Here is a 27,834-nt window from a genome sequence, read left to right as displayed (position 1 = left end):
TTAGCATCATTATTATTAATTTAATTTTCTAAGAATGAAGCCAGTAGACAGCTTGCAGGTGTACAGGAATGAGCAGACTCGTTCGTCCATTGGCTCTGGGAGATAAACGTGTCCCGGCGTGGCGCTCAAAGACATTTTAGAAGGGGACAGACTGCGTTTCTCAGTTGTGTGTGGAGGGGAGGGTCAGGAAGGGAGGAGAAGCCCCTCCCCGCCCCAACGGGTCTTTGCGAGGCTGAAGCAAGCCCTTTGGAGGCTTTGAAGGAAAATGATTGCTAGGAAAACCCCGGGGAAGCAGAACCCAAGGGAAAGAGGCAGGGCCAGGCGGGAAGGCGATGTGGAGCCCGTCGGGGTGCGCTGGGGCGGCAGAGAGGAGGGGTACCCACTCACGCACCAGCCCTGCCCCTTCCCTCCCTCCAGGGGGTCCCTTGGGACTGGGCTCAGTGAGTCAGTGGGGGGTCAGCACTTGTTGGGTGTCTGGGTCGGGTCGGGTCAGGGCCCCTCTGCTCGCCCAGCCCTCCCTCCCTCCTGTGACACTTTAAGGGAGGAGCTCAGCGCCACGGGCAAAGCCAGGGCAGTGCCAGGGGATGCGAGACAGAGGCGCGGCTGGAGAGGGGCTGCGGGCAAGGCTGGCCTGGTCCTTCTAGGTCGGAGACTGGGCACTGTCGCCTTCTTCCTCCCCACGGTCCTCTCCTTCCACTTCCTCGTCTGCCTCCAGGCCCCACCGTTTCTGCCAAAGAGAGACAGTGCGGACTCGTTGGTGGGGCCAGGCCTCCCCTGCGCCCTGGGAAGGTAATTCCCTGAGGCCAAAGCCAGCCAACCGGTGGAGGCCCGGGAGACCCTGCTGCCGGCTCTGTGGCCCTGAGGGCCTAGTGGGGGCTCAGAGCGAGCATGGACGGTGGGCACGGCCTCGGGCATCTCACAGACTCCGGTACAAGTGCTGCTTCTGTCGCTTTGCTGCCTGGGTGACCTCGGGCTAAAGCTCTTCCTGAGTCTCCTTGGTCCCCTTGCCCGTGACGTGGACATGATTAGAGACAAGGGGTGTAAGGACTCGGCGCTGCTTTCCCAGCTCTGACCCCGGAAGTTCTGGCCAAACTGCAGAAAACTAAGGTTAAGCAGGCTGTTGTGTGCTCCTTAGTCTCTTCTGAGGCCTGGCTTCTCCATCTGGAGTGTTCAAGCGGGGAGAGGTGGGGGAGCGCTTTTCGGGACCCGCAGCCCCAGGCCGGGTGTGTTCCAGGAGCACTGCACAATGGTCACTGCCAGCACTGCCTTCTGGGGGGGGGGGGCTCAGGAAGCTGGGACTCTGGTCCCGCCTTTGCCATAAGCAGAGGGAGGTCTCTGCCCCACCTTGCCACATGGACAACGGTGTGAGAACAAGGCCACTCCTATCCAGGTGCTTCCAAATGCAATACGAGGGGCCGATGTCACAGCCTGTGACCTGCCCCAGTGAGGGGAGGCAGAGGGGGGAGAGCTTTTGGGACGGAACCAGTTACCCCCCCACCATGTGCTTGCCCGTCTTCCACCAGCATGTCTGCGAGGTTGGCATCCGGGAGCCACGCACACAGCTCTCACCAGTGGGCCTGGCTTCACGAGCGGGTGCCCTGCACTTCCAGGCCTCACGTTTTCATTCCTCACCGCCCCACACCCTCGAATCATGTTGACACACTTGCTCCCGGGGTTAGATCCTGGCACACACTCGCCAGGGCTTTTCCCCACTGTGCTGTTCTTTGACACCTCGGCCTCTCATCTGGGGGTCCCTGAAGGCAATGACCCATGGCACCGATGTCTCCTTCCTCTGTCTATGGGTACAGAAGAGGGCCCGGAAGGTGACCATCTTTGTAACTCAACCTTCTTCTTTTCCAGATGAAAATGAAGGCGCCAAGAAGTGAAGTGACTGGCCCAGGTGATACCTCTAGAAAGTGCCCTAAAGCTGGGGAGCACGGATGGGTGAGCTGTGCACAAATCACACCCCCGCGAAACCAGGCGGGGTCAGCAGCTGGCCTCCATGCCTCCCTCGGACCTCCCAGGCCCTCTCCCTGGGCTTCGGGGCTCACTCTGAGCTGCTAGCCCACGCAGCCCTGGGTCCTTGTTGCAGTGGCTACAGATGTGTCCCGGTGCAGGCCGTGTGTGGGGAGGAGGATCAGAAGAAGCATGGAGTGTGTCCCCTGCCCTCAAGCAGCCTGCCGTCCACGTGGAGACTTAGGATATTTCTCAGGAGGAAGGGAGTAATTGCTCCCATTGGGCGGATGGAACAAGTTAAGGTCCACTTGCTGAGGCCACGTGCCCGAGGTCACCCAGGAGGTCAGCGAGCAGGTGGAACAGAGGTGCCTGGGCTCCCACCCGGCCCACCCGAGCCCCCGTTCGGGACCCTACAGGCTTTGTCTTGTTCTTCATGGCTTCCGTCTCCTTCTTCCTCAGCTCTGAGTAGATGATGTCGAAGAACTCATGCTCAGCCTTGGTGACCAGCTCCTCTAGGTTGAAGGTGGGCTCCTCCTCTCTCAGGTCATCATCCTTGCCCTCCACCTTGCCTTTCTCCTTCAGGCGCATCTCCCGGTGCCTCGCCTCCAGAATCTTCTCCCGCCGGGTCTCCCGCTCAAATATCTGGGGTACACGGGGACAAGGAGGCCCGTGGAGGGCAGGGCTGAGTGCCCTTGCTCTGCTCACAGTACAAGACAGGGGTCTATTCTCAGCCTTAACGGCAAGAGAGCTGGACATTGAGGCCAGGAGGCAGGAGCAGAGCCACCCTGTCACCCAGTTCTGAGGGGTCCCCAGAACATAGAAGACATGGAACGGAACAGCCACACAGCTGTGCACCACGGGGCCCTGGGCCGAGGGGAGCACACGCTCCGTGGTGGGCCCACGACCTCGGGTAGGGCCTCGGCACCAGGGGATTCAGTGCCACGGTGTGCCCCCAGTGCTGGGGGTGGGGCGTTGTGATGGCTCCCAGTCCCCCAGCCCCCCTAACCCCCTGCCCCAGGGTAGCCATCTTCTCTCTGTCTTCTCTACTGTCATCTGCTAACCCTTCGTTTAACAAGTTCTGCTGCAAAGAATGTGACCTCTGAGACCAGACAAACTGACCTAGTCAGTCTGCTTGGACAGTGGGAAAGCCGAAGCCTGCGGAGGTGACGTGACTTGCCCAGGGCGGCTTGGCTACCGGGTGGGTAAGCCGGGGCCGATTCGGACACTGCTGATCCCACTTTACCGCACTCATTTCGGGACAGCACGCCGCCTCCCCAAAGCTCCACGCCTCTCTCTCTCTCTGCCTAGCCTGCTGGGCCACGGGGTCGGGGCCGCGGCATGCACTTACAGAAGAAGCCGTGTTCTTCTCGTTCCTCTGGAGGGTGCACAGCCCATTAGAGACCTCCAGCAGCGTGGTCGTCCCCAGCTGGGAGCCGCAGGCGATGAAACATCCGTTGTCCTGCACCCGGAGGCAGAAGAGGGCCTCGTCACATACCTGTTGGGGGGGCCAGGCAGGTCTGGTTGGGTTGGAGAGAGGAGTGAAGCAGCTTGTCTTGAGCCCCTGGCCCCCAGGGACGGGGGCGCGTGGCCAAGCTCTGTGATGGAATACCCTCGGCGACTCCCCTGACTCACAAGATGAAGTTCATGCTCTGAGATTGGCTGTCAAGACCCTTTGCCCCCCACCCCGCCCCCACCCCCAGCCTCATCTTCCACCACACCTGACCTCTCTCACCACACCTCACCCCTTCAGTCCAGCCCACATCCATGCTGCAGCTTCCCAAAGCCATGCCCTTCCATGGCGCAAGCCAGCGGGGCTCAGGTGTAGCTACGCAAATGTGACGTTAGCTTAGGCTGGAAGGGTCAGCTGCCAGGAGCCCACGCCGGAGCTGCCAAAGGAATAGGCCTGGCGGGAGGAGAGGGCAGGCTTTCTGCTTTTCTCTTCTAAATCTCCCCCAGGTGATTCTGCTGGGCCACCAAGGGCCTGAGGGCCTGGATGCATGGGCAGTGGGATACACGTGACCTTGAGGCTGAGGGCAGGGTCACACTGCTTGAACACAAAGTCCCAGATGTCCAGGGTCCCGTCCATTTTGGTGGTGAAGAACACCGCCGGCCTTACTGGGCTCCAGGCGCCATCGGTGAGGTAAGCCATGTGGTACCTGTGGGGGGCCGGGTGCCAGCGGTCAAGGACCACTGTGGGTGGGAGGGGCAGAGAGGCTGCTGAGCCTCCGCTCTGCTCATCCAGGCCCCTTGGGGTCCAGGGTCTCGTTGCTGGGCAGGAAGTTCTTCCCTGTGTCTAGCTTCTAGCCATGCCAGCTTCACGCACCAGCGGTTGACAGTATGCATTTTGAAGGCTCTGGTTCTTCCCAGGGGCTGAGCCCCTAGACTTTCTCTACAGCTAACTCCAGGGGACAGACACATGCTTCCGGGTCTGGGCCCAGTCTCCCAGCCATGGGACTCACCGAAAGGAGTCAGAGGAAGAATGTGCCCCGAAAAGTTCCTAATATCAACATTAGAAGAGCGTTGTACTTCTTACTTGGTAGGATCTAGGTTTTTGAAGATTTCTGCCGTGAGGAATGAAATCAGACCCTTATCTTACACCATATATGAAAATCAACTCAAAATGGATGAAAGACTTAAACATCAGACCCAAAACCATAAAATTCCTAGAAGAAAACATAGGGGAAACCTCCTTGACCTTGGTTTTGGTGGCCATTTAGCGGATATAATGCCAGAAACACAAGCCAAAAAGCAAAAATAAACAAGTGGGGTACATTGACATAAAAAATTTCTGCACAGCAAAGTCAAAAACTGAAAAAGCAAAATAATAATAACAAAATAAAGAAAAGAAGAAAGAAAAGAGAAAAAGCAACCTATGGAATGGGAGAAAATATTTGCAAATCATATGTGTAATAAAGGGTTAATATCCAAAATACACAAAGTATATAAAGATTTCATGCCAAAAAACCCAGTAGCAAAAAAACAAATCACCCAATTAAAAAATGGGCAATGGACTCCATCTCTCTCTTGGCCCCTCCCTGGCTTGCACTGTCTCTCTCTCAAAAATAAATAAACATTAAAAAAATTTTTTAAATGGACGATGGACATGAACAGATGTTTCTCCAAAGGAAACATACCAATGGCCAATGGGTACATGAAAAAGTGCTCAACACCACTCATCATCAGGGAAATGCAAATCAAGAACCCAGAGAGATAGCTCCTCACACCTGCTAGAGTGGCTATTCTTAAAAAGACAAAAGGGGGCATCTGGGTGGCTCAGTCGGTTAAGCGTCTGACTTCGGCTCAGGTCATGATCTCACAGTCTGTGGGTTCAAGCCCCACGTCGGGTTCTGTGCTGACAGCTCAGAGCCTGGAGCCTGCTTCGGATTCTGTACCTCCCTCTCTCTCTTCCCCTCCCCCACTCATGCTCTGTCTCTCTCTGTCTCTCAAAAATATATAAACGTTAAAAAAAGAGACATAACAAATGTTGGCGAGGATGTGGAAGAAAGTGAGCCATTGTGCACTGTAGGTGGGATTGCGAGCTGGTGCAGCTGCTGAGGGAAACAGTAAGGAGGAACCTCAAAAAACTAAAACTAGAACTACCGTATGATCCTGCCATTCCCCTTCTGGGTTCTTATTCAAATCAGAATCTCAAAGAGGTATCTGTACCCTCAGGTACACTGCAGCATTATTGACAACAGCCAAGATATGAAAACAACCTAACTGTCCATCAGCAGATGAATAAATAAAGGAAATGTGGGATAGATATTCCACGGACTATTATTCAGCCTTAAAAAAGGAAGTCCCACCATGTGCAGTGACATGGATGGACCCTGGAGGACATTCTGCTAAGTGTAATAAGCCAGACACAGAAAAGACAAATACTGCATGATCTCACTTATATGTGGAATCTAAAAAAGTCAAACTTACAGCAGCAGAGAGTGGAACAGTGGTTGCCAGGGGCTGGGGGGAGGGGGAAACGGAAGGTCATGGTCGAAGGATACAAACAGTCATTATGCAAGACAGGTCAGTTCCAGAGATCTAGCATGCAACACAGTGCCTCTAGCCAACAATACTAGACCAAATAGTAAAATTTGCTAAGAGAGTAGATCTCAAGTGAAGTGTTCTTAACCCCCGCCCCCGCATACAAGAATAATTACAATAAAGGGTGTAGAAGAGAGGTGATCGAAATGTTTATGGCTTTGATGGTAGTGATGGCTTCACAGGTGTGACTTAGCCCCCAACTCACAGAGCTGTATGCATTAACGATGTATAGCCTTTTCTATGTCAATGACACCTCAACAAAATGGTTAAACGTGTGTATGTGTGTGTGTGTGTGTGTGTGTGTATGTATATATATATATATTTATTTATTTATTTATTTTTTAAGTAACTCCTCCCAGGAGATCCTGATGCAACCAGATTCAGGAGCCACTGGAATAGAAGATGCTCATTAGGGTCCACAGCAGCACCAACATTGCAGGAGTCTGTGACAGCGTGAGCTAGAGAGGAACCCCAGATTCACCCACATGAAGGCTGAGAGGGCATCAGTCCCCCCACCTGACGCCTGCACTCTGGTCTCTTGGCTCTGCCTGCATTGCAGCATCTCTGTGGATGTGGCACTCCCTGGCTCACCCAGGAGCAGTGGGACCATCCTGAGGGGCTCAATCTCACAGCCTCCCCTTGGCCTCTCCTCTGGGAAGACTGGGCAAGCCCACAAGCTTCTCTGATCCAACTACAGTGCTCACAGCTCTGTCCCTCTCTGCTCCTATGTGCCCAGCCTCGCAGGAGAGGAGACCCACCAAGCTGTCCTGATGAGGTGCCCAGATTCTCAGCCCAAGCTTCCTGGGTTCAAGCCCCACCTCAACTCCTTACCAGCTGAGAGACCAGAAGCAAGTGGCTTTGCCTCCTCGTGACTCTGTCCCCTAACACACACAATGAGGGACCAGAGGAGCAATGCTACCTGCTTGTAGGGTGATCCTAAGGGTCATGAAAATTAACCCAAGGCTGTTATTATGACTAATACAGGCTGTTGGAAGCACATTCCTTTGTGAAGTGGCTCGATTGGGCTCAGGTGTGCATGGAGGGGTGTTCTCTCCATTGCATGGGCTGGCTCCCTCTGTCCCTCTCACCCTCCTACATCGCCCTCCTGCCCCAACATCCGTCTTACTTGGTCCACATGATGGACGACTCGCGGCTGTCTTCTGACCAGATGCGGGCGGTCCAGTCGCCGACAGTCAGGAAGTTCTTAGGGTAGAACGGATTTCTCTGGAGGGCATAGATGGGGCCGTGGTGTCCTGAGAAGGTGCACACAATCTTCTCAGCTGACGTTTTGGCTTTGCGGTTGCAGGAGATGACAATGCCCTGCTCAGTGCCCACCATGAACTTGGTTGGCTGTGGAAGGGGTGACACAGGAGTGGAAGGCTCCATGAAATGGCAGCTCAAAGTTTCATTGTCACGGTGAGCAGCCTTCTGGGGTCAGAGTAGATGAGTCTACTCTGGAAGGTGCTGGAAGGGACTTTGGTGAAAGCTTCTGCTCAGTCTGTTGTCTAGCCCCTCCTAAGGAGGTGCCCTTGCCTTTCCTGGGTTCATTAGACCCCACCCTCTGTTAGAACCTGCTCAGGGGCACCATGCTTAATGAAGTCCTCTTGACTCTTCTAGACCTTGGAGAGATTCAGCAGCAGCTACATGACAAACACTTCTTCATGTAGCATCATTGTGTCTATTAGACATTTTGCCATAAAGATCCTGAATGTCTGTTCATGGAAAACATGAATGACTGAATGAATAAATAATGTAAAACAGGAGTCTAGAAAGCCCCTTCACCCAGCTTCCAGCTACTCCCTACGAAACTGGGCTATCCTGTATACCCATGTTCATACCATCTTTATTCACAACAGCTAAGAGGTACGAAGCAACTTGAGTGTCCCAACCCAAGTGAAGTGGATGGATCAACAACGTGTGGTCTATACCTACGGTGGAATACAAAGAAAGGAAACTCATGGCTTTGAAAATGAAGAACATTCTGACACGCACAACAATGCAGGTGTATCTTGAGGACATGATGCACGGTGATATAAACCAGTCACGGAAGGATGAATACCAGAAGAGTAGAGATGGAAAGTAGAGGGGCTGGGAGAGGGGAAGTGGGAGCTGTTTAATAGGCACAGAGTTTCAGTTTTGTAAGATAATAGAGCTCTGAAGATGATGTGCAACAAGGCGCAGATACTTAACCCTACTGAATGTACACTGAGGAAAGGTTAAGACGGTAAAATTTTCAAGGTGGTAAATTTAATGTTATGTGGGTTTTACTACAACTTAAAACCGGACTACAAGTTGGGAGGTCAAAGGAATGTGAAGAGAGACAGCTCGAAAGACCCAGGAAAGCGAATAATGAAGTGAAACTCAGGGCTCTTGCAAGCTAGCGAGGGAGAGAAGTACCCAGATCCGGATGGCCCGCCGTGCCTCCAGCCTTGGACTTCTCGGTGGGGTTGGAATGGTCAGCCTGGACCTGGAGTTGGAGCCCTGGGTTTGAGCCCCAGTTGTAGCATGTTCTACAGGACATGACTTACCACGCTAAGACTCATTTGTTTGTCTGGAAAGGAGGGATAATAACATTACGGTACAAGGTGGTTGTACATGATTACGCAAGCTCATCTTTCAAGGGAGTTATAAGTGTCCAGCACACAGAGTGTGCTCAGCGACAGGCGTAGGAGAGCTGGGGACTAATGGTGGCATCATCATCACACCCAGCACTTGCTCTAGAAGTCCCTGATTTCAGGACAGAATGCTTTTCTGCATCTTCCCCAAGCTGCCTACCACCTCCAGGGTTGGGGGGCAGTTAAATTGTCTTCCACCTGACTTCCTCAGCATTCCTTCCCCAGCCTTGGGTAGGGACTCCCAGGGCAGGGGCAAGGCCAGAGCATCTCCACCTCCCAAGGGCCTGGGAATGATGTCACATGACCTGAAAGCAAACAAGTGATAATCCCAAAGGGGAGCTGGCCTGGGGTTCAGTGAGACACAAGCCTGGAATGAGCCCAAGCCAAGAGTCATTTGGGAAAGTTGTTTTTTTGCTTTGGAAGGAATCTTCATTTGCTGCTTCTAGAAGCTTCCATCCTTTGACACATTCACGTTACTGCTCAACTTTGATCTTTCTTTACCATTCCTTCCCACTGCTAGATGCTCTAATCTTGCCTGTGTCCTGGTTTTCCAAGGAGCTTCCTCTGACCTCATTTCCCTCTCCAATACCTCTTCCTTCCCCTCAGACAGTGAAGCAACCCACACTAGGCAGAGGCAGGGCCTGGCCTTTCAATGTCAGTCCTGGACGGGGCTCTTCCTACGGAATGGGGCCCTTCTGGAATCCTGTCCTCTGCGAAAGCTTGCCTTCTGTTCAGCACAGCCGCTAGTCAAGCGGTGTCTTTGCGTGAATGAGATGGATTGGCTTCCTTCTGCAAGAAGCTCTGCTGCCCCCTGCTGGAAAGTTCTTGGAAAGACCGCACACGAGCAGGATGACCACAGGAGGGAGGGAGTTCCTGGGGTGCATGTGGTAGACCCTGACTGAGCTCTGGCTGCCCACCCCAACGTTGAAAGTTGGGGAAGGGAGAGCCGGGAACACTCACCAAAGTGGATTCGAACTCCAGGGAGATGGCCCCCAAGGCATTCTCCAACTGCTCCTTTCTGGCAATGTCCAGGATCACCACTTCGGTGGGCTCGCTCATCTTTCGGATATCCCACCACATGACCTGATGGGAGGGCGGGGCAACTTTGAGACTGGAGGTCCTTTGAGTCTCCTGGCTTTTGCCTTCCCTGCCTTCCTGGGGTCAATCGCTGGGGCCAAAGGGGCATGTGTTAGAGGCGACTGGCTATCTAGGACAAACACATGGTGAGAACCACTGCTCTGGCTGCACAGTCCCAAACCTGGCTGCTCACCAGGGGCGCAGGCAAGCTTCACACAATCCAGATGCTGGGGTCTTACCCCCAACCTACTGCATCAAAACTGTCTGATGTGGACTCTGGAATCTGAATTCTTTTTTTTTTTTTTTTAAGTGTATTTATTCATTTTGAGAGAGAGAGAGAATCTCAATCAGGTTTCACATTGTTATCGTGGAGCCCGATGCAGCGGCTCAACCTCACGAATCGTGAGATCATGACCTGAGCCGAAATCAAGACTCAGACGCTTAACCAACTGAGCCACCCAGGTGCCCCTGGAACCTGAATTCTTAAACTCTCCCATAATATAGTAATATATAGAAACATTATAAATGCCCATATGCTTTGATCGAGAAGTCCCACTGTACCGCTGGAGATGTATCTTCACATGTGTGCAAAAACTTATATACAAATATACCCTTTGCTACATTAAATTTTTTTTAATGTTTTATTTATTTTTGAGAGAGAGAGAGAGACAGAGTATGAGTGGGGGAGGGGCAGAGAGAGAGAGAGAGAAAATCCATGAAGCAGGCTCCAGGCTCTGAGCTGTCAGATGCAGGGCCTAAACCCGTGAACCACGAGATCATGACCTGAGCCACCCAGACGGGCCCACTCTTTGCTACATTATCATGACAACACATTAAAATCCACTTAAATAAATTATGGCATACCGAATGCAGTTTCTAACAGGTACAGGCAGTGCTTTATGAAATATGATATCATCTTCAAGATATACTAAATGAAAAACGTCAAGTGCAGACCAATGTACAAGGTATGCAGAAAGAGTCAAGAAGGCAGATGTATCTGCTTCTGTGTACAGAGGCCGTCCCTGAAGGCAGCCATGGGAAACAGAGGCAGGCAGGCGGGTATGGGAAGGGGGGCTGGGAGGTTTGTGGGCAGAGGTGGGAGGAAGGTACTTCTCCATCTGCCCTTTTGTGCTTTCTGGACTTTGTTCCATGTGCATGTATTACCCACTCTTCAATTTAAAAATAAAATGTAAAAGGAGATGCTTCGCCAGGGGATTCTGGGGAAGTATCACTGCTCCTCACACTGTGGCCAGCCGGTACCTGCCCATCCGTGGATGCTGAGAAGCACTCAGTGCCCGTCTTCGACTGTAGCCAGATGGTGCCGTACACGGGGTCTCGATGGCTGAACTCAATAGTGGACAGCTCCGCCACCAGACTGCCCTTCCGGGTGTCCCAACAGGCTGGCAGGGAGGAAAGTGAGGGCAAGGTGAACAGAAGCCTAAGCTTCTTCCTTTGTGCAGAAAGCAGGGGGTGGAGGGATGCTACTTCTCTTGGTTTGGCAGGCATGTGGTTTGTTTATTTCTAGAAGCAGGGCTCTATCCTAACCTGCCTGAGTTTCCTCCCAACCCCTGAAGTTCCCACACAATCTCTATGGAAAGACTACCCGAGTGCAAGCTTCACTCATTCCTTTGAGCCCCTACCAAGTGTTGAGCACCACCCTAGGCCCTAGGGGAAGCCACTGGAAATAAGACCATCCCTGTTCCTGAGAGCAGGAAGAGGGGGCCTGCTGTGATTTTCCTGGTGGGGACACGTGGGAGTGGTCAGGGAGAGCCTCCTAGAAGGAGTGAGAAAGAGCACAGACTGAGGAGGAGCCTGGGATGATGGGGGGAAGGGGGACCAGCCAGAGAGAAAAGCGTCTCTACCCCAAAGAAAGCCTCTTGAAAGTAAAAACACTGCAGCAAATCTCTCCTGCTACATAAACTCCTTTTTATCCTCTGTACCTAGGCTGCCCTGGATGGGAATGCAACTCACAGACCCTTTATTCAGATCTATTACTAGAGCTTCACCTCTTCACCAAGAAAGCCTTGAAACATATCTCATTTTTCTCCTGACAGATTTTTTATTTGAGACAGAGAGAGAGAGCAGGGGAGGAGCAGACAGAGAGTGAGAAAAAGAATCCCAAGCAGGCTCTGCACTGTTAGCACAGAGCCCGAGGCAGGGCTCTAACTCACAACTGTGAGATCATGACCTGAGACGAAATCAAGAGTCAGATGCGTGACTGACTGAGCCACCCAGGTGCCCCAGAAAAGCTAGTTTTGATCTCAAAAATAAATAAAACAAAAAATTTTTTAAAGAAGGCCGGGGTGGGGGGGCACCTGGGTTGTTCAGTCGGTTAAGCGTCCGACTTCGCCTTAGGTCATGATCTCATGGTTTGTGGGTTCGAGCCCCGCGTCGGGTTCTGGGCTGACAGCTCAGAGCCTGGAGCCCGTTTCAGATTCTGTTTCCTTCTCTCTCTGCCCCTCCCCCACTTGTGCTCTGTCTCTCTCTGCCTCAAAAATAATAAAGAAAGAAAGAAAAGAAAGGAAAGAAAGAAGAAAGAAAGAAAGAAAGAAAGAAAGAAAGAAAGAAAGAAAGAAAGAAAGAAAGAAAGAAAGAAAGAAAGAAAGAAAGAAAGAAAAGAAAAGCTAGTTTTGTAGGTGGCTCCGCTCCAGGCTTCTAGAGTCCTGGCACCCAGGTAATTTGGCAGGGATATTTGTGGGAGCCCAGGTCTATTCCCAGGGAGGAGGTGGCAGATCTGAGAGGGGGTTCAGAGGCATCGGAAGAGTGTCTGTCTAAGAAGTTTCCCAGCCATCCAGCTCCTACTCTGGGAGGAAGAAGAGGAAATAAGACAACATGGGAGGGTAAGATGGGAGGGGGCCCTTTTCACACCAGAGGTCAAGTCAAGTCTGGGATGCAGTCACGCTGAGCGTCTGCTGCTTGGGCGCCAGATGTGGTGGGTAGGCAGACAGGGCCCATGTGGGCAGCTGCCTTCCAAGCTCCCTAGGGATCCGAACCCCTGTTTTCTAGGCATCCCATCAGCAAAAGCAGCAGAGCAAGGGCCTCTGAAAATCTTCTGCATAAAAGCAATGAGAAAACCAGCAACAGCTGTCGGCCAACTTTTTCAGAACAAATGAGCCAAAGGCTTGCAGCCATCCAGAGCACACTGCAGGAAACACAGCTGAATGTTGCTAAGACAGGGAGTTTTGCGGCGTTTTTAACTTGCCCTGGTTAAGACCCCACACTCTCAAGTCCCACGGTAGCCTTGAGGAATAACATTCTGCCTTCCCGTTGAAAACCCGCAGCCTCATAGCTACAGGAGGGGTAATGGGGCTGGAGTTCATTCCGTCTCCCTTTCAAAGAACGGTGACTGTATGAACTGTCTGGTGGTTCCCTGGATGACCATAAACTCCTCCCCCTGCAAGTTATCTGTATTTAACCTGACTCAGAGCTTGCTCCATGAACAGGAGAAGGCAACTTTTGAAAATAATGATAATTATAGGCAACTGGTTAACTTTGCAGCTTCCTGAACTGGTGGGTAACAGGTGGGCAAACAGCAAACTAACCAAAAAACTTAAAAGGCAAGACTTGAGGGGAACCTGGGTGGCTTGGTTGGTTGAGCGTCTGACTCTTAGCTTCAGGTCAGGTCTGATCTCATGGTTCATGGGTTTGAGCCCTGCATCAGGCTCCATGCTGACAATGTGGAGTCTGCTTGGGATTCTCCCTCTCTCTCTCTCTGCCCCTTTCCTACGCTCACTCTCTCTCCCCCACCCTCCCTCTCTCTCTTTCAAAATAAATAAATCAACTTAAAAAAAAAAAAAAGGACTGGCCTGGAGAACAAGATGTCCATTGAGATGTCTACTGGGACTTTGGAAAGCTCCATCATTTTCCTGGAGATCTGGAAGGCCACATGCCTGGGTAGGGTTGTGTGTGTGTGCCCAGAGCTGTACACATGCTCAGGAAAGAACTGAGGAGGCCCTAAGCTCTCGCCTCTGGCTGACCCTGAGGCTCTGCCTGGCAGAGGGTCGCAGGCATGCTCAAAAAGGCATAAGAGGCTCTCAGCAAAGATTGGTTGCCCACAGGTGCTTCAGGAAATCTCTGTCCATCCACTAAGCTAACCAAGCAGAAACCATGGTAGGCATACATGATAGAGCACAGACTTCCCAGAATTAGCTCAGAAAATTCACTGAAGAAACAACAGAGCAAATAGCAGTGAACACAAACCCTGCAGAGTTACGAGCACCTGATTTCCAAAGCTGTCACTTTATATTATGTAAAGAGAGAAAGTTTCAACAAAAAAGTTACAAGATGAACAACGAAATGAGCAAGTATGGCCTCATGCACAGGACAAAAGGCAATAAGCAGATTGTCCCCAAGGGAGCTGAGCTGTTGGACTTACTAGACAAAGACTTTAAATCATTGATTTTTAAGTATGTTCAAAGAACCCCAGAGAACCATTTCTAGACCGAGAAAGCATGAGAATGGTCTCTTGCTTAATTGAAATATCAACAAAGAGATAGGAATTATTTTTAAAAGGGTGAAATAAAAATCTGGAGTTGAAAAATACATGAACAGAAATGAAAATTCAGTAGAGGACTCGAAGCATACTTGAGCAGGCAGAAGACTCACTGAGCTGAAGGTAGGTCATTTGAGACGATCCAGTCTGAGTAATAGAAAGAAAGGGGAACAAAACTATCAAAACTGTTTCAAGAAATAGAAAGCGTGAAGCAATCTAGAACAAATAAAGAGGCTGAATTAGCAATCTTTAACTCCCAAAAGAGAACCACCAGATGGCCTCACTGGTGAATTGCACTGAGCATTTAAAGAAGAATTAGTACCAAGGGTGCATGGGTGGCTCAGTCTGTTAAGCATCAGATGCTTGACTTTAGCTCAGATCATGATCTCAGAGTTCAATAGTTCGAGCCCCACGTTGGGCTCCGAACTGATAATGCAGAGTCTGTTTGGGATTCTCTCTTTCTCCCTCTCTCTCTGCTCCTCCCCCACTCATGCTTTCTTTCTCAAAAATAAACATTTTTTTTTTTTAAAAGAAGAATTAGTACTAAATGCTCCTGAAAATCAGAAGGGGAAGGAAGGCATCCCCACTCATTGTGCATGGTTGGGATCACTCACACCCATTCCTATACAGGTGTCTCTGCTTGCCTCTTTCGAGATGGAGCTCCCCCCTGGTCTCAATATTCCTTTGCTCTCAGCTGCTCTAGCCCAGCTCAGGGCAGGTAGGCAGTAAACATTCCTTGGCTTTATACTTGACCTGTAGTTTTCTTAAAACTTGCTATTCTGAACTGGTTTTAGACTTACTTGAACTGGAGACACGGCCATACTATCAGCAAAACCTGACACACCCAGATGTCTGGAGTTTATCCTCTGTGAGAAGTCCTCACCTCACTCTGTGCCCCCTGGGAAGCCCAGGCAGGAAGGCAGGCCCTGGAGGACAGCAGCAGGGGCTGGGCTCCCTCCCGGCTAAGCAACTGGGTCCCTCCTTACCCAGCTGCCCGTTGTAGCAGCCTCCCAGAAGCACGTGGGAATCTTTGGGGTTGTATTCCAAGGTGACAAGGGGAGAAGACGGCTTCAGGACAGTTTCAGGCTTGTTGGGGTTTTCTATAAAACAAACAAGCACATTGATCCCACCAGGTCTGGAAAGAAAAGAACAGGGTCAAATGGTTTAACCCGTACTGGGACGGGGGAAAGTCTGGAAGCCCCTCCTGTCCTTCTCCCGGCTGCAACCTCTAGGTCCCGGTGGCCAGAATCTGGTGCTCTTGGCCCGAGGGGCTCTTTTAATGATTTTATTTTCGGTAATCAGGAGCGTGTGTGTGTGTGCGTGTGTGTGTGTGTGCTCGCGCGCACGCACATGCACACATTTTGGAGAACTGGTAGGAAACCAGGTTTTGGCCCCAAGGTTTTTCCATAAATCCAAACTCTCTCTGATTTCTCCAAACCAGTTTCTTTGTCTGTTTGGGGGGGCTAATGAAGGAGCCCACCCCCCAGGGCTGCTGCAAGCATTGTTGGGCTGTTCAAAAGCATAATGTGCTCGGTTCTGAGCTTGGCACTTGAGCCTACAAATAATGGCTAGTGTTTACTTTCACAACAGCAAGAGTGACAGGATGTCTTACAGTGTGTCGCCCACCATTGCCGGCCACCTGCCAGGCTCGTGCCCTTCGAGCGAGTGCTTCTGTCAACAACGGTCCCTGCTCCCAAGTGGACACTTTGCCCCTATTCATCATGAATTAGGGACAAATGCCAGGAAAGTGGGACAGAGGTGAGTCCCTGAGTCTGTGGGGTCTGGGATTGAGATTCCATGGAGTCTGGTCCCGAATGGCCTGATCAAGGATCTGGAAATGAAGGGAGTTTCCTGCTTCTGATATGGGTCTGGTTTGGCTGCGCCTGAACCCAGAGAAGGAAGGGATGGGCAGCTTCTTGGGGTTCCTGGTCCAGCCCTGTGAGAGTCCCCTGCGTGTGGCTTCTACCTTCCACTCCCGTGCTCAGCTGGCTTCCACCCCACCCCCTCGGTTTTCCTAGCTCTCCGGACCTTTCCGCTTCTCACCCAGGTCCCAGATGTACGATTCATGGCTCATGCCCTCAGGCGCACGTTGAAAATTCAGGCAAGAATATGACACCGCCAACTTTCTGTTGCCATCTGGGTGCCAGGAGAGGTGCGTGGCTGACCGCTTGATTTCCTGGGGATCCCTTTACAGAAGAGGGCAGAACATTGGCGTGGAAGGCTCCCCACACCTCTTATTGACTCAGTTATGTGTCTAAAAAATCCAAGCGTATTTAAGCAATCACATTCACTTAGAGAAATTTATTTTAAGAACAAAGTTTGAAGATCCCTTAATTCAAACCTGGATCTCACCAGCCATAAATAGAAGGTAATAATAAAAACTAAACCAACGGAAACAAAATATTAAATTCCAGTCCCATATTTTCACTTGCTGAAAGTTTTGAGCCTGAAGCCTGATCTCTCATTGTTCTAACAATGAAAGGGAGGGGCGCCTGGGTGGCTTAGTCGGTTCAGCGTCCGACTTTCGCTTGGGTCATGATCTCGCAGTTTGTGGGTTCGAGCCCCGTGTCGGGCTCTGTGCTGACTGCCAGCTCAGAGCCTGGAGCCTGTTTCAGAGTCTGTGTCTCCCTCTCTCTCTGACCCTCCCCTGCTCACGCTGTCTCTCTCTCTCTCCTAGAAGTAAATAAAAATATTAAAAAAAAAAAAAACAATGAAAGGGAAAGAGGAGAATCAGCAATTCTGGTCCTTGGAATTTGCCCGAAAGAGTTGAAAGCTTTTGTCCAACAAAATATTGCAGGTGAATGTTTCCAGCAGCTTTGTTCATAACTGCCCAGAGTCGGAACCAACCAAGAGATCTTTCAGGAGGTGAATGGGTAGATAAGCTGGGGTCCATCCAGATAAGGGAATATTATTTGGCATTAAAAAGAAATGAGCTATCAAGCCATGAGAAGACACTGTGGAAACATAATGCACATCACTAAGTGAAGGAAACCCGTCTGTAAAAGACCGCATACTATATGATTCTGACTTTGTGACATTCTGGAAAAGGCAAAACCATGGAGACAGTAAAAAAGATCAAGCATTAGCCAAGGGCTTGGGGGTAGGGAGGGATGAATAAGTAGAACATGGGATTTTAGGGCCGTGAAACTATTCTGTATGATGCATTTGTCAAAACCCACAGAGTGAGGCACCTGGGAGGCTTAGTCAGTCGGTTAAGCATCTGACTTTGGCTCAGGTCATAATCTCACGGCCCGTGGGTTCCAGCCCTGCATCGGGTTCTGGACTGACAGCATGGAGCCTGCTTCAGGGTCTATGTCTCCCTCTCTCTGCCCCTCCCCTGCTTGTGCTCTGTTTCTCTCAAAAATAAATAAACATTGAAAAAAAATTTTAAAAACCCGCAGAGTATGCAACACAAGGGGTGAGCCCTGATGTAAACTATGGACTTTGGGGTGCTGCAGGTTGACTGTTGTGTCCCCCAGATTCATATGTTGAAACCTAATCTCCAATGTGATGGTGTCGGGGGGCGTGGCTGTGGGAAGTGATTAGTGGTCGATAAAGGGGCTCCAGAGAGCCCTCTCCCCACTTCTGACATGTGAGTTCCAGCAGTGAAACAATGGCCCATCTATGAACAAGGAAGTGAGTCTTCACCAGACACAGAACCCAACCATCCTGAGCCGGGACTTCCAGCCTCCAGAGCTGTGAGAAGTCAGCTTCTGTTGATTATAAACCACCCAAGTTGCGGTACTAACAGAACCAGGATGCTGGTTCCTGACGGTGACAAAGGCCCCACCTTGGGGCAGGGTGTTGATGATCAGGGAGGCTGTGTGGACTCGGGGAGGAGGGAGAGTGTGGGAACTCTCTGTACTTTGGCCTAAAACTGCTCTGAACAATCACCTCTTCATTCAAAGAAAGAGGGGAGGAAGGAGAATGAGCAAGAAGTAAAACTGAATTAAGCACTTAATGGCCCAAACAGAGACTTTGTCCTTGAAGTCACCAGAAGGGATGAAGGAAAGTGGAAAGCAAGATAACCTTCACGCCCGGTGATTCCTCCGCCTCGGTCCTCCCTGGGAGCATGGTTAGAGTACGCAGAGTTCAGGCTGGGATCCAGGAGACCTGAGTTCCATCCTTGGTTGGGTCGCCCATGCCCACCCTGCTGCGTGCCCTGGGCATCCTCTCCTCCCTGAGGTCAGTCCCCTTATGCGTCATATGTAGAGGTTGGATGGGATCATTTTTTTTATTATTATTTTAAATATTTATTTATTTATTTTGAGAGAGAGTATGCACACACAGGGGAGGGGCAGAGAGAGGGGGAGAGAGAATCCCACGCAGGCTCCGTGCTCAGCACAGAGCCCGACGTTGGGGCTCGATGTCACCACTGTGAGATCATGACCTGAGCCCAGATCAAGAGTCAGATGCTTCATCGACCGATTCACCCAGGCACCCCTGTGAGATGATTTCTAATCCATCATCCTGCTAAGGTTTCCATACGTGAGGTCAGACCCCAGTAAGGCTGGGGCAGCAGGGATGACAGCCCTCGCCCCTCCCCCTTCCCTGGCCCTTCTCCTGGGAGCCCTTGGTCCTTCAGCCCTGGATCAGCCCTTCAGCCCTGGATCACAAAAGGGTCTTTCCTAGTTGTGCTGGGACTGGGTCAAGTACCTTCCAGGCCCTCGGTGAGTGATGGTAGCAAAATGAATTACCCCAGAGTTGGCATTTGAGGCTAGTCCCTTCCCAAATCACAGGGATATGTACATATTTTAAACAAACAAACAAACAAACAAACAAAATAGTTACACGCTGGTCTACACCTTGCTTGTGTCAGTCTGGCTTCAGAAAGTCAATCTTGGAAACACTCCCCATCATGCCGCGCCCTTCATTCTGATGTGTGTATGCCATTCCACCCGGTAGGCATGCCAGAATTGCTAGAAGGACTCCCCTACCCATGGACTTATCTTGGTCCCAGTCTTTGGCTGGAATGCCTCCTGCAGCAGTGAGCGTCCACACACACATGGTGATTTTACACACGTGTCTCTGAGGAATGAAGTCCTTTTGTCAAGCTCCGGTCCTTGGAGGTCATTACCAGGTACACGCCCACGAGTGTGGGATGAGGGTCCTGTGTGCCCACAGTGCTGCTGGGTCACTGATGCTCCCAGCTTCGTACTCATTCTGCCCTGCGTGAATCAACCCAGCTTGTGCACAGCTTTGCAAATTCGCTTAGTCTTTCCCTGGAGTCTGTCCTCTCTTTCCATCAACTAGACCCGCCCCCAGTTAGGCAGGGACCAGTTGGCTGCTGGGTGCTCAGTTGCTCTGGAGGGCATTGTACCCACGGCATGGAGTGATCGGCAAGGAGTGACCTTGGGAAGCACCCAGCCACAGGGGTGGCAGGGATGTCCAGACACCTGCCTGGCTACAGACATACCTGAAAACATTGATGGTTTTGGCTGAAGGAGCCTCTTCTGTCACCTCCATCGCATCCTCGTCATCAAAGTACTCCTGGTAGATGTCGATGGCATTATTCTGCTTGATGCAGTGCTCCATGATCTAAGGAGGGAACATCAGGAGTTCTTGGCAGGAAAGGGGGGTCCCTGCAGCCTGAACAAGGCTGAGGCGGAGTCTGGGAGGCACAAGAAATGTCTAGTGGTCTTTCCCAGCCTTCCAGCCCATTGCATTTTCAACGGGGGCAACATTGCTTCCAAGGGAGTGAAATTTGGTTTTGGAGGGTAAAATAATGTTACTTTTCACGTATAAAGAACAGATATACACACAGTACATAAAAAAATATATATACCTATGGTATTAAACTTTCATGGGGGAGGAAATTAGGGAAAAAAAATGTCTGAAAAAGCTCATTGGGGGACAACAATGAAAAAAAGGTGAAGAACTTTCCAGTCAAACAGAACTGGGAATCACTCCATATAGAGCACCCATCTTCTGGTTCTGCCACCCAGAAGGCCCTCTCCATTGTCCCAAATGTCTAACAAGGAAAAACCTCAAGCTCAAGTGCCTCCTCTTCCAGGAAGCCTTCTCGGATCCCTTCAGCAGGAAATTGAATCTTCCTCCTTATGGGGCAAAATAGCATCTGTCATCCTACATTATACAGTGATATCTCTGTATTTGTCCTTGACCTCCAGTGGATTATGATAAACTGTTTGGGGCAGGATGTATGTGCATTTTATTTTTGCAGTCTCTCTTGTGCCTGGCAGAGACTAGAGGCTCAGTCCAAATGTGTCGAATGAACGAATGAATGAATGTTCCCTATTGGCGGGTAGCTCCTGGGTGGGGTTCTTTGGAGTCCATGCTCAGGGGAGCACCTGTCAGACTCCCCCTCAAGCCTGCTCAGCCCTGGTACCTTCCCATCTTCCCCACTGAGCAGCTGTTGTGGACTGGTCTATCTGCTCCCAGATGGGAGGTTTTTTAAGGTAGTAGCACTCTTTGTCCGCATAGCCGCAGGAGCGGAGCCCAGGGCCAGGCACACACCCAGGGCTCTCACAGGCCAGTGGGGCACCAGAGAGATGGAAGCCTTACCGAGCCCAGCTGCATGATGGCGTTGATATAGTTCTCATCCTTCTCCACCTTCTTCCGGAACCGGATCGTCTGCTCGAGCTCCAGGGGGTTCACATCCTTGGGCCAGCCCCCCTCCACGTGGTTAACCCCCCGGGTCTCCATCTCGAACCGCTCTGTGTTGGCCTAAACAGAGCCCCAGGTGAGAAGATGCCTACCCCAGGTGTAAACATTAGGTCATTTCTGCAAACCAGGATCCTGGGGCCGGCTTGCCCCTGGGCCCTGAGCGCACAGGGACGGATCAGGAAGGTGGCCCTGGCCAAAGCCACTTTCAGGTTCCAGCAAGGAGATTTGTGGTCCTCGGGTGGTCACAGGGAGTCACAGAAGACCCACCCCATGGAGCTGGCAGCTTCAAAGCTGATGCCTCTTGCCATGGAAAATCCAGTTCTGACTTTATCGAAACCCCAATGCATCAGAGGAGCCCACCCAGTTGTTCTTTGTGGTCCCAAAGAGATAGAAGTGAGTGGTCTTGCTCTGCCTTACCATTTGCAACGTCATAGGAATCGAAACGCAGAAATGATTAAAAGCTGGGGCTTGCTTTCCACGTTCTCTGCAGTGGGGAGGATGGTATGTACAGGTAGAGTTTTACTCCTTAAACTTGCAACTTTACCTCCTTTCCCTTTTTTCCCCATTAAAAAAATTTGTGGTAGGGGCGTCTTGGTGGCTCAGTCGGTTGAGCGTCCAACTTCGGCTCAGGTTATGATCTCATGGTTTGTGGGTTCGAGCCCCACATTGGGCTCTGTGCTGACAGCTCAGAGCCTGGAGCCTGCTTCAGATTCTGTGTCTCCTTCTCTCTCTCTGCCCCTCCCCATTCATGTTCTGTTTCTCTCCATCTCAATAACAAATAAACATTAAAAAAATTTTTTTAAATGTGGTAAAAGACATAAAATTTCCTATTTTACCCATTTAAAAATGTACTGTTCTGTGGCATCAAGGACATTCATACGGTTATACAACCATCTCCACCACCTAGTTCCAGAACTTTTTCATCACCCCAAGTGGGTCTAGACCCCAAAGCCATTAAGCAGTCACTCCCCTCCTCATTTCCTTTCTAAGCCAGTGCTCCTGAAAGCTCTGTGTTGCCCCAGGATGGCTGCTGGCAGCAGACCCTAACACGTGTGGCCTTCACGGTGGCCATTCTGTTGAGTTGGTTACGCTGTGGACAAAATGGCCCAGCCCTGTGACAGCCATTAGCTCCGGGAGAGCAAGAGACTCAGCGTGTTTGAACCGTGAGTTACTGGAACATCCCACAAAGTGTTTTGGCCAAATCAAGTGTGATTTTCACTCGGATGATTTGGGACATGACCAACTGGGTCCTTCTCTCCCTCAAACTAGTTTTGTCTCCACGGTGCCTGGCATAATCCAAGGCGGATCGCCCGCTCTAGACAGGCAGGGAGCTCCGACTGCGGCACCGCGCTCAGTTCTCCTGTCACGCAGGCCCTCGGACCAGAACTTTCCATGGCACCCTTTCCTTTCCACCCTCCGGGCAGGTGCCTGCAGATCTGAATCCCTGCCCCCTCAGGATACCTCTCTCCTGCTGTACCACATGCCTAAGATGGCTTAGAGGTGAGACCAGACCCCATGGGAGAGAAGACACCTTGATTCCCCTTCCCCCGGCCCAGGCAGTGGCTGGTGGTGGCGCTTCTGCCCCCCCTGCACCGTGGTGGGTTGTGGGGCGGTTCTGCCCCCATACTTCCAGCATTCGCCCTGGGCCGCTCTAACTGGCTTCCGGTCACCCAGATGGCGCCACCCAGTCCCACTGAGCACCCTGGCCGGCCACCCTGCCAGACCAGACCTTCATTGGCTCAGGCCCGGGGCCAGGGACCCACCTCATGCTCCGACATGCTGGTGGAGCACTGGGTGCCCGTGTCCACGGGGTTGCGCTCCACAAACTGCTCGGCCAGCTCGGGGTTGGGCAGGATGTTGATGTTCAGCTCGGCCTGGCGGTCGGAGAAGTTGCACTGCTTCCCGAACTCGCTTCGCCTCTTGACGTACACGTACACGATCTCCATGGTGCCGGTGGCTGCAGGGGCAGAGAGAGAGGGTGTGTCGCAAGGGACCCCACCTGCTGCTTCCCCAGGTTGGGGGCAGCTTCCAGGTTCCCGGTCAGGTAGCAGGGAAGGGTCCTAGGGGATTTGCTCAGAAGCTGCATCGGCACTTTTAAAAAATCATTTCTTGGGGTGCCTGGGTGGCTCAGCCAGTTGAGCATCTGACTCTTGATTTCAGCTCAGGTCATGATCTCAGTGAGTTCGAGCCCGGCATTGGGTGCTGACACTGCAGAGCCAGCTTGGGATTCTCTCTCTCCTTTTCTCTCTGCCCCTATCATGTGTGTTCTCTCTCAAAATAAATAAACAAAAAATCATTTATTGGGGCGCCTGGGTGGCACAGCCGGTTAAACGTCCAACTCTTGATCTCTGCCCAGGTCACGATCTCACAGTTCGTGGGTTCAAGCCCTGCTACGTGCTCTGGGCTGACAGCTCAGAGCCTGGAGCCTGCTTCAGGTCCTGTGTCTCCCTCCTTCTCTCTCTGCCCCTCCCCTGCTCGCACGTTGTGTGTGTCTCTCTCTCAAAAAGAAATAAACATTAAAAAAATTTTTAAAAGTCTCTGTAATTAGATTTTTTTAAGTTTATTTATTTATTTTGGGAGAGAGAGAGAGGACAAGCTGGAGAGGGGCAGAGAGAGTGGCCCAGCCATGGTCAAGCTGCTGGCAAGTGGCAGGCCCAGGACTTGAAGTCAGTGCCCAGCCCAGCCCACTTTCTGATTCCCCACTGTGCTCTGCCCCACCAGTCTTTCAGAGACCCAACTATTCTGCCTGTTGAGGAAGTGGTCCGGCTCTCTCCCCTTCTCAGGCGGACCCCCAGCCCCACTGAGGTCAGAGTGATGTAGAGGAGAGAGTCTCCCGTGGGGGACCCTCAGGAGCGGTGAAGGGGAGTGCCCAGTAACCTAGAACTCTGGGAAGGGGTGGGAGGCCTTTTGGACGATCGTTTAGTTTCCCTTATTTCACTTACTCTTTTTTTCTTTTTTTTTTAATTTTTTTTTAATGTTTTATTTATTTCTAGGAGAGAGAGACAGCGTGAGCAGGGGAGGGTCAGAGAGAGAGGGAGTCACAGACTGAAACAGGCTCCAGGCTCTGAGCTGGCAGTCAGCACAGAGCCTGACGTGGGGCTCGAACCCACGAACCACGAGATCACGACCTAAGTGAAAGTCGGCCACTTAACTGACTAAGCCACCCAGGCGCCCCTTCACTTACTCTTTTGGCAAACATTTACTTAATGCTGAGTAATCAAGAAAGCGTGGCAGTGGCATCAGAATAGCCATATGTATCTATGCAATGGCGTTGAGAGCTCAGAGATAGACTTATATTTATAGCCAACTGACTTTTGAAAAAGGCACTAAGGCAGCTTATTGGAGAAATGATGGTCTCTTCAACAAACAGTGCAGGGCCACCTGGACGTTCCCATGCGAAAGAATGACCAAGGACCCCCTACCTCACGCCACACACACAAATCAACGCAAAATGGATCTCAGGCATCAGCGTAAGAGCGAAAACTAAGGGGGAGGAACGTAGAGGGAAATCTTCGTGATGCTGATAGGGCAGATTCCCTAGGCAGGGCATCAGAAGTATGGTCCGTAAAAGCAAAAACAATGATAAATTGGACTTCTTTTGAGTTGGATGTTACCTCAAAAGATAACATTGAGAAAATGAAAAGACAAGCTGCAGACTTGGAGAAAATATTTGCAAATTGTGTCTGATAAAGGACTTGCATCCAGAAATAAGGAGGCTTGCAGGGTCCCGGGCACTATGGACAGCGGTTTAGAGGTTCTTTCACTGTGTGCCCCCCACAGCACCCCCCCCCCACCAAAAAACTCACAATTCTCATTCTACATATGAAGAAACCGATGCCCAGAGAGCTTAAATCCCTTGTCAGAGGTCATGGTTCTTAAGCTGAGGCAGAGCCGGGGCCCAGACACGCCTGGCTCTACAGCAGTGATTCTTAACCTTGGCTACAGGGTTTGAGACTCCTGGAGGGCTTTATAAAATCACAACCCTCAGGTTAAACTGCAGACAAAAGAAATCAGAATCTCTCAGCAGAAGGGTTTGAACGCCCTGGGGAATTCCAGCGTGCCGCCAAGGTTGAGAAGCACCGATTTAAAGTGAAGGATCTTGGGGCGCCTGGGTGGCTTAGTCGGTTAAGCGTCCGACTTTCGCTTAGGTCATGATCTCGCGGTTCGTGGGTTCGGGCCCCGCGTCGGGCTCTGTGCTGACTGCCAGCTCAGAGCCTGGAGCCTGTTTCAGTCTGTGACTCCCTCTCTCTCTGACCCTCCCCTGCTCACGCTGTCTCTCTCTCCTGGAAATAAATAAAACATTAAAAAAAATTAAAAAAAAAAATAAAGTGAAGGATCTTAATTTCTCAGCTAGCATATCTCAAATCTGGGACGATCATTCAAAACACGGAGGTTCCCAGCCCCCCTCTTGCAAATGTGGACTGTGTGTCTAGGGCGGGGCCTGGCAATTTGTGTTTTTCACAATACCACCCCCCCCGCCCCCCCCCGCTGGTGAATGTAATGGCCAGACCTGTGTCTAATTTGCCTTCTCTTACCTCCAAGGCCGCAAGGTACCAGACCAGTGGGCCCTGGCTACTGGCCCCTGAGACCCAGGGGCAGAGCTATTGTGACAGCTCAGAAGCAGTTGCCTGGAGTGGCCTTTGGGCCTTGGAGCAACTGGGGCAGGAGCCCGGGGGTGACGATGGAGAGTTAACTCTTAGGTCCCTTTGCATCCACATCCATTGTCCCTTGAGCGCAGCACCATCCCAGCCCGTGCCCAGCCCCAGAGCAGCTCAACCTGACTCAGACTCCCAGAAAGCAGATTTCCTGCTCTTCCTCCTGCTTTGGAAACCCAGGAAAGGTAGAGGCCATGGCTCGGAGAGCAGAGGGCGGGGACGGAAACATAAACTGCAGGAGGCTGCCCCAGTGTGGCCCTTCTACATGGGCAAGGATAGGGCCTTGTGAAAAAGATAGTCGATTCTCGCCTTCGCCGGTGCACTGTCAAGGGGCCACAGCACGGCTCCTGGGCCCCCACAGTGAGGGGCTGCCTGTCTCTTCCTCAGTAAAAGACACTTGCTGAAAAAGCCAGTTCTCTGCGGACACAAGGAGGATTAAGAGCGTGTGGAAACTCCAGGGGTGGCAAAAATAGTCTCTTTAGCCCAGATCGTACTTGAAACAGCTTTGCTTTCCTCCTTGGTGCCTCCCAAGGCCAAAGCAGGAGTGAGAACGGGGGCATTGTTTTCTATCCGGAGGCAGACAGAGGGGACATTTAAAGGCTGGCCCGGTGACGGGAAGACAGCTCATTCAGGCACCCAGAGCAAGCTTTTTCTCCCAAGCTGGCAGGGCCCGAAGATGAATAGCGAGGTCAGAGCGGAGGTCTCCAGGGGGTCTCTCCCTGCCCTGGTGAGACAGATGCCATGGGCTGGGCTTTCCCCGCCTGCGGGGGCGGGGTGGGGGGGCTTCCGAGGGAGGCGGGGGCAGTACTGCTGCCTTTCAGGAGTTTGGGAAGGCCCCCCCCCCCCCCCCCGTGGGAACCTAGAGACCCAGGGGCAAGCGGGACTCTGCAGTGAGTCCCAAACACAAAAGCATGTCTGGCTGGGGATGTGCTGGTGTGACCGTGGAACCTGCATCCCAGAACGGTCGGCCTGGGACCTCCACTAGCTATAAAAACTCCCCTTGCGCAATGATAAGGTGCAAAGCGATTCCTGGAAAGAACTTCCCTCAACTTAAGAGAAAGTGTGTTTTCCAAGCTTGGGGTGAGGCTAAGGGAGCCATGGGGACGGAGAAGCTGTTTGGGAGCTTAGGGGGAGGCAAGAGGAAGGTGGCTTGCTTTCCCTCAGCTCTGGACTCCACGCAATATAAACACAAGAACATTTTTCTCTTCTTCGTGGTCCCTGGGGCAGCCCCCAGTCTGTGTGCCCAGGACTGATGGCCTCTGTGTGGCACCTAGCTGGGCAGAGGAACGCAGGTAGAGAGCTTCCTTCCTTCTTTCTTCTGTCGTTTTATGCATCTTCTGGAAAAAGTGCATCTTCTAGGAATCCACCCCACCCCCACCAGGACATCCCACCAGGTACTCCTAGGCACCCTGGGGTCCCCCCGCGGTGAGCTCCAGGCATGTGAACGTGTTGCAGGAAGGTGAAACTAAGCATGTGACCTTGAGCGTGGTATCCCAGGGGGCATAAGGGGCGCCTGGGTGGCCCAGCTGTTTAAGCATCTGACTCTTGATCTCGGCTCAGGTCATGGTCTCACGGTTTGTGGGTTTGAACCCTGCATCCGTCTCTGTGCTGACAGCACAGAGCCTGCTTGGGATTCTGTCTCCCCCTCTCTCTGCCTCTTCCCTGTTCGTTTCCTATCTCTCTCTCTCTCAAAATAAACTGAAAAATAAATGTCCCCCTCAGGTTGCGGAGTAAGTAAAATCATGCACTTTAGGGTACCTGCAGCCTAGTCGGTGCTCAGTAATTTTGAATTCCCTTCCCTCCTTTACTTAGAAGAAAGCCCACCTCCCTCCAGTTCAGCCCAGCCTGTACCTTCCCACCAGCCAGCTGCGAACCCTTTAGAGGTCTCCGCCCCTTCAGGAGACTGGCGGATCAGACCAGACTGACGGGGGGCACGGGATTTGGAGGCAAGATGACCAGAACCTGCGGGGACCTGAGAGTCGGGAGTACTGCTGGCAGCCAGGACGAATGGGGTCCGGACACCTGGCCAGCCATCCTCCCGCAGAGCTATCCCAGAAGGCCGCCCGCAGGAAGAGTTTCTTGCACTGTCGCTGATTATTAACCTGGGGGCTCCCCGCTTCACTCTCCTCTCCTCCTCTTCAGCCTTGGACTCCTCCCGGCCCGCGCCCTTACCCTCGGTCCGCTCGCGTCGCCTCCTGGCCGCAGGGGCAGCACCTGAGCCACCGCCGCCGCGCTTCTCAACGGCTCCGAGGTAGGAAGTTTACCCGTTGCCTAGCAACCCCGGATGGGCGGGGACGCGGCGCCGGACGGCTCCCCAGAGCACGTGACGGCCCGTCCCGCTGCGGCCGAAGCACTTCCTCTAGTGGAAGTCCCC

The 27,834-nt window shown here is 51.9% G+C and overlaps 1 protein-coding gene across 2 annotated transcripts; it reads right to left on the bottom strand.

Moving 5' to 3' along the window:
• DNAI2 (dynein axonemal intermediate chain 2) lies at nucleotides 1–27,697 on the bottom strand. 2 transcript variants are annotated; one of them, XM_039229752.1, is made up of 13 exons: nucleotides 27,633–27,697; nucleotides 22,569–22,762; nucleotides 20,704–20,865; nucleotides 19,598–19,719; nucleotides 16,225–16,367; nucleotides 15,168–15,281; nucleotides 10,950–11,089; nucleotides 9,573–9,695; nucleotides 7,124–7,347; nucleotides 3,977–4,112; nucleotides 3,305–3,451; nucleotides 2,371–2,598; nucleotides 1–727 (listed from the first exon to the last, which is right to left on the bottom strand). In XM_039229752.1, the coding sequence occupies exons 2-13, from the start codon at nucleotides 22,749–22,751 to the stop codon at nucleotides 641–643; spliced, it is 1,809 nt and encodes a 602-aa protein (XP_039085683.1). In that variant the 5' UTR covers nucleotides 22,752–22,762; nucleotides 27,633–27,697; the 3' UTR covers nucleotides 1–640. The 2 variants fall into 2 exon arrangements, with proteins under 2 accessions (XP_039085683.1, XP_039085684.1); XM_039229753.1 differs by having other exon boundaries at nucleotides 3,305–3,415.
• Between the last annotated feature and the right edge of the window lie 137 nt (nucleotides 27,698–27,834).

Source organism: Hyaena hyaena, unplaced genomic scaffold, assembly GCF_003009895.1.
Source record: "Hyaena hyaena isolate Hyena2069 unplaced genomic scaffold, ASM300989v1 scaffold_39, whole genome shotgun sequence".
Lineage (NCBI taxonomy): Eukaryota > Metazoa > Chordata > Mammalia > Carnivora > Hyaenidae > Hyaena > Hyaena hyaena.
Note: the sequence above shows the minus strand (reverse complement) of the source record. Positions and strands in the feature narration are given on the sequence as shown.

What these genes read in the sequence shown, in the direction of transcription:
- DNAI2 (XM_039229752.1), bottom strand. Translation starts at nt 22,751, where the DNA reads ATGGAGATCGTGTACGTGTACGTCAAGAGGCGAAGCGAGTTCGGGAAG. An exon ending in CTGCTACAACGGGCAGCTGG is followed by an intron (nt 11,090 to 15,167) that starts GTAAGGAGGGAC and finishes CCTCCCTGCCAG; the next exon opens with CCTGTTGGGACACCCGGAAG. An exon ending in TCGTCCATCATGTGGACCAA is followed by an intron (nt 4,113 to 7,123) that starts GTAAGACGGATG and finishes GGCCCCCCACAG; the next exon opens with GTACCACATGGCTTACCTCA.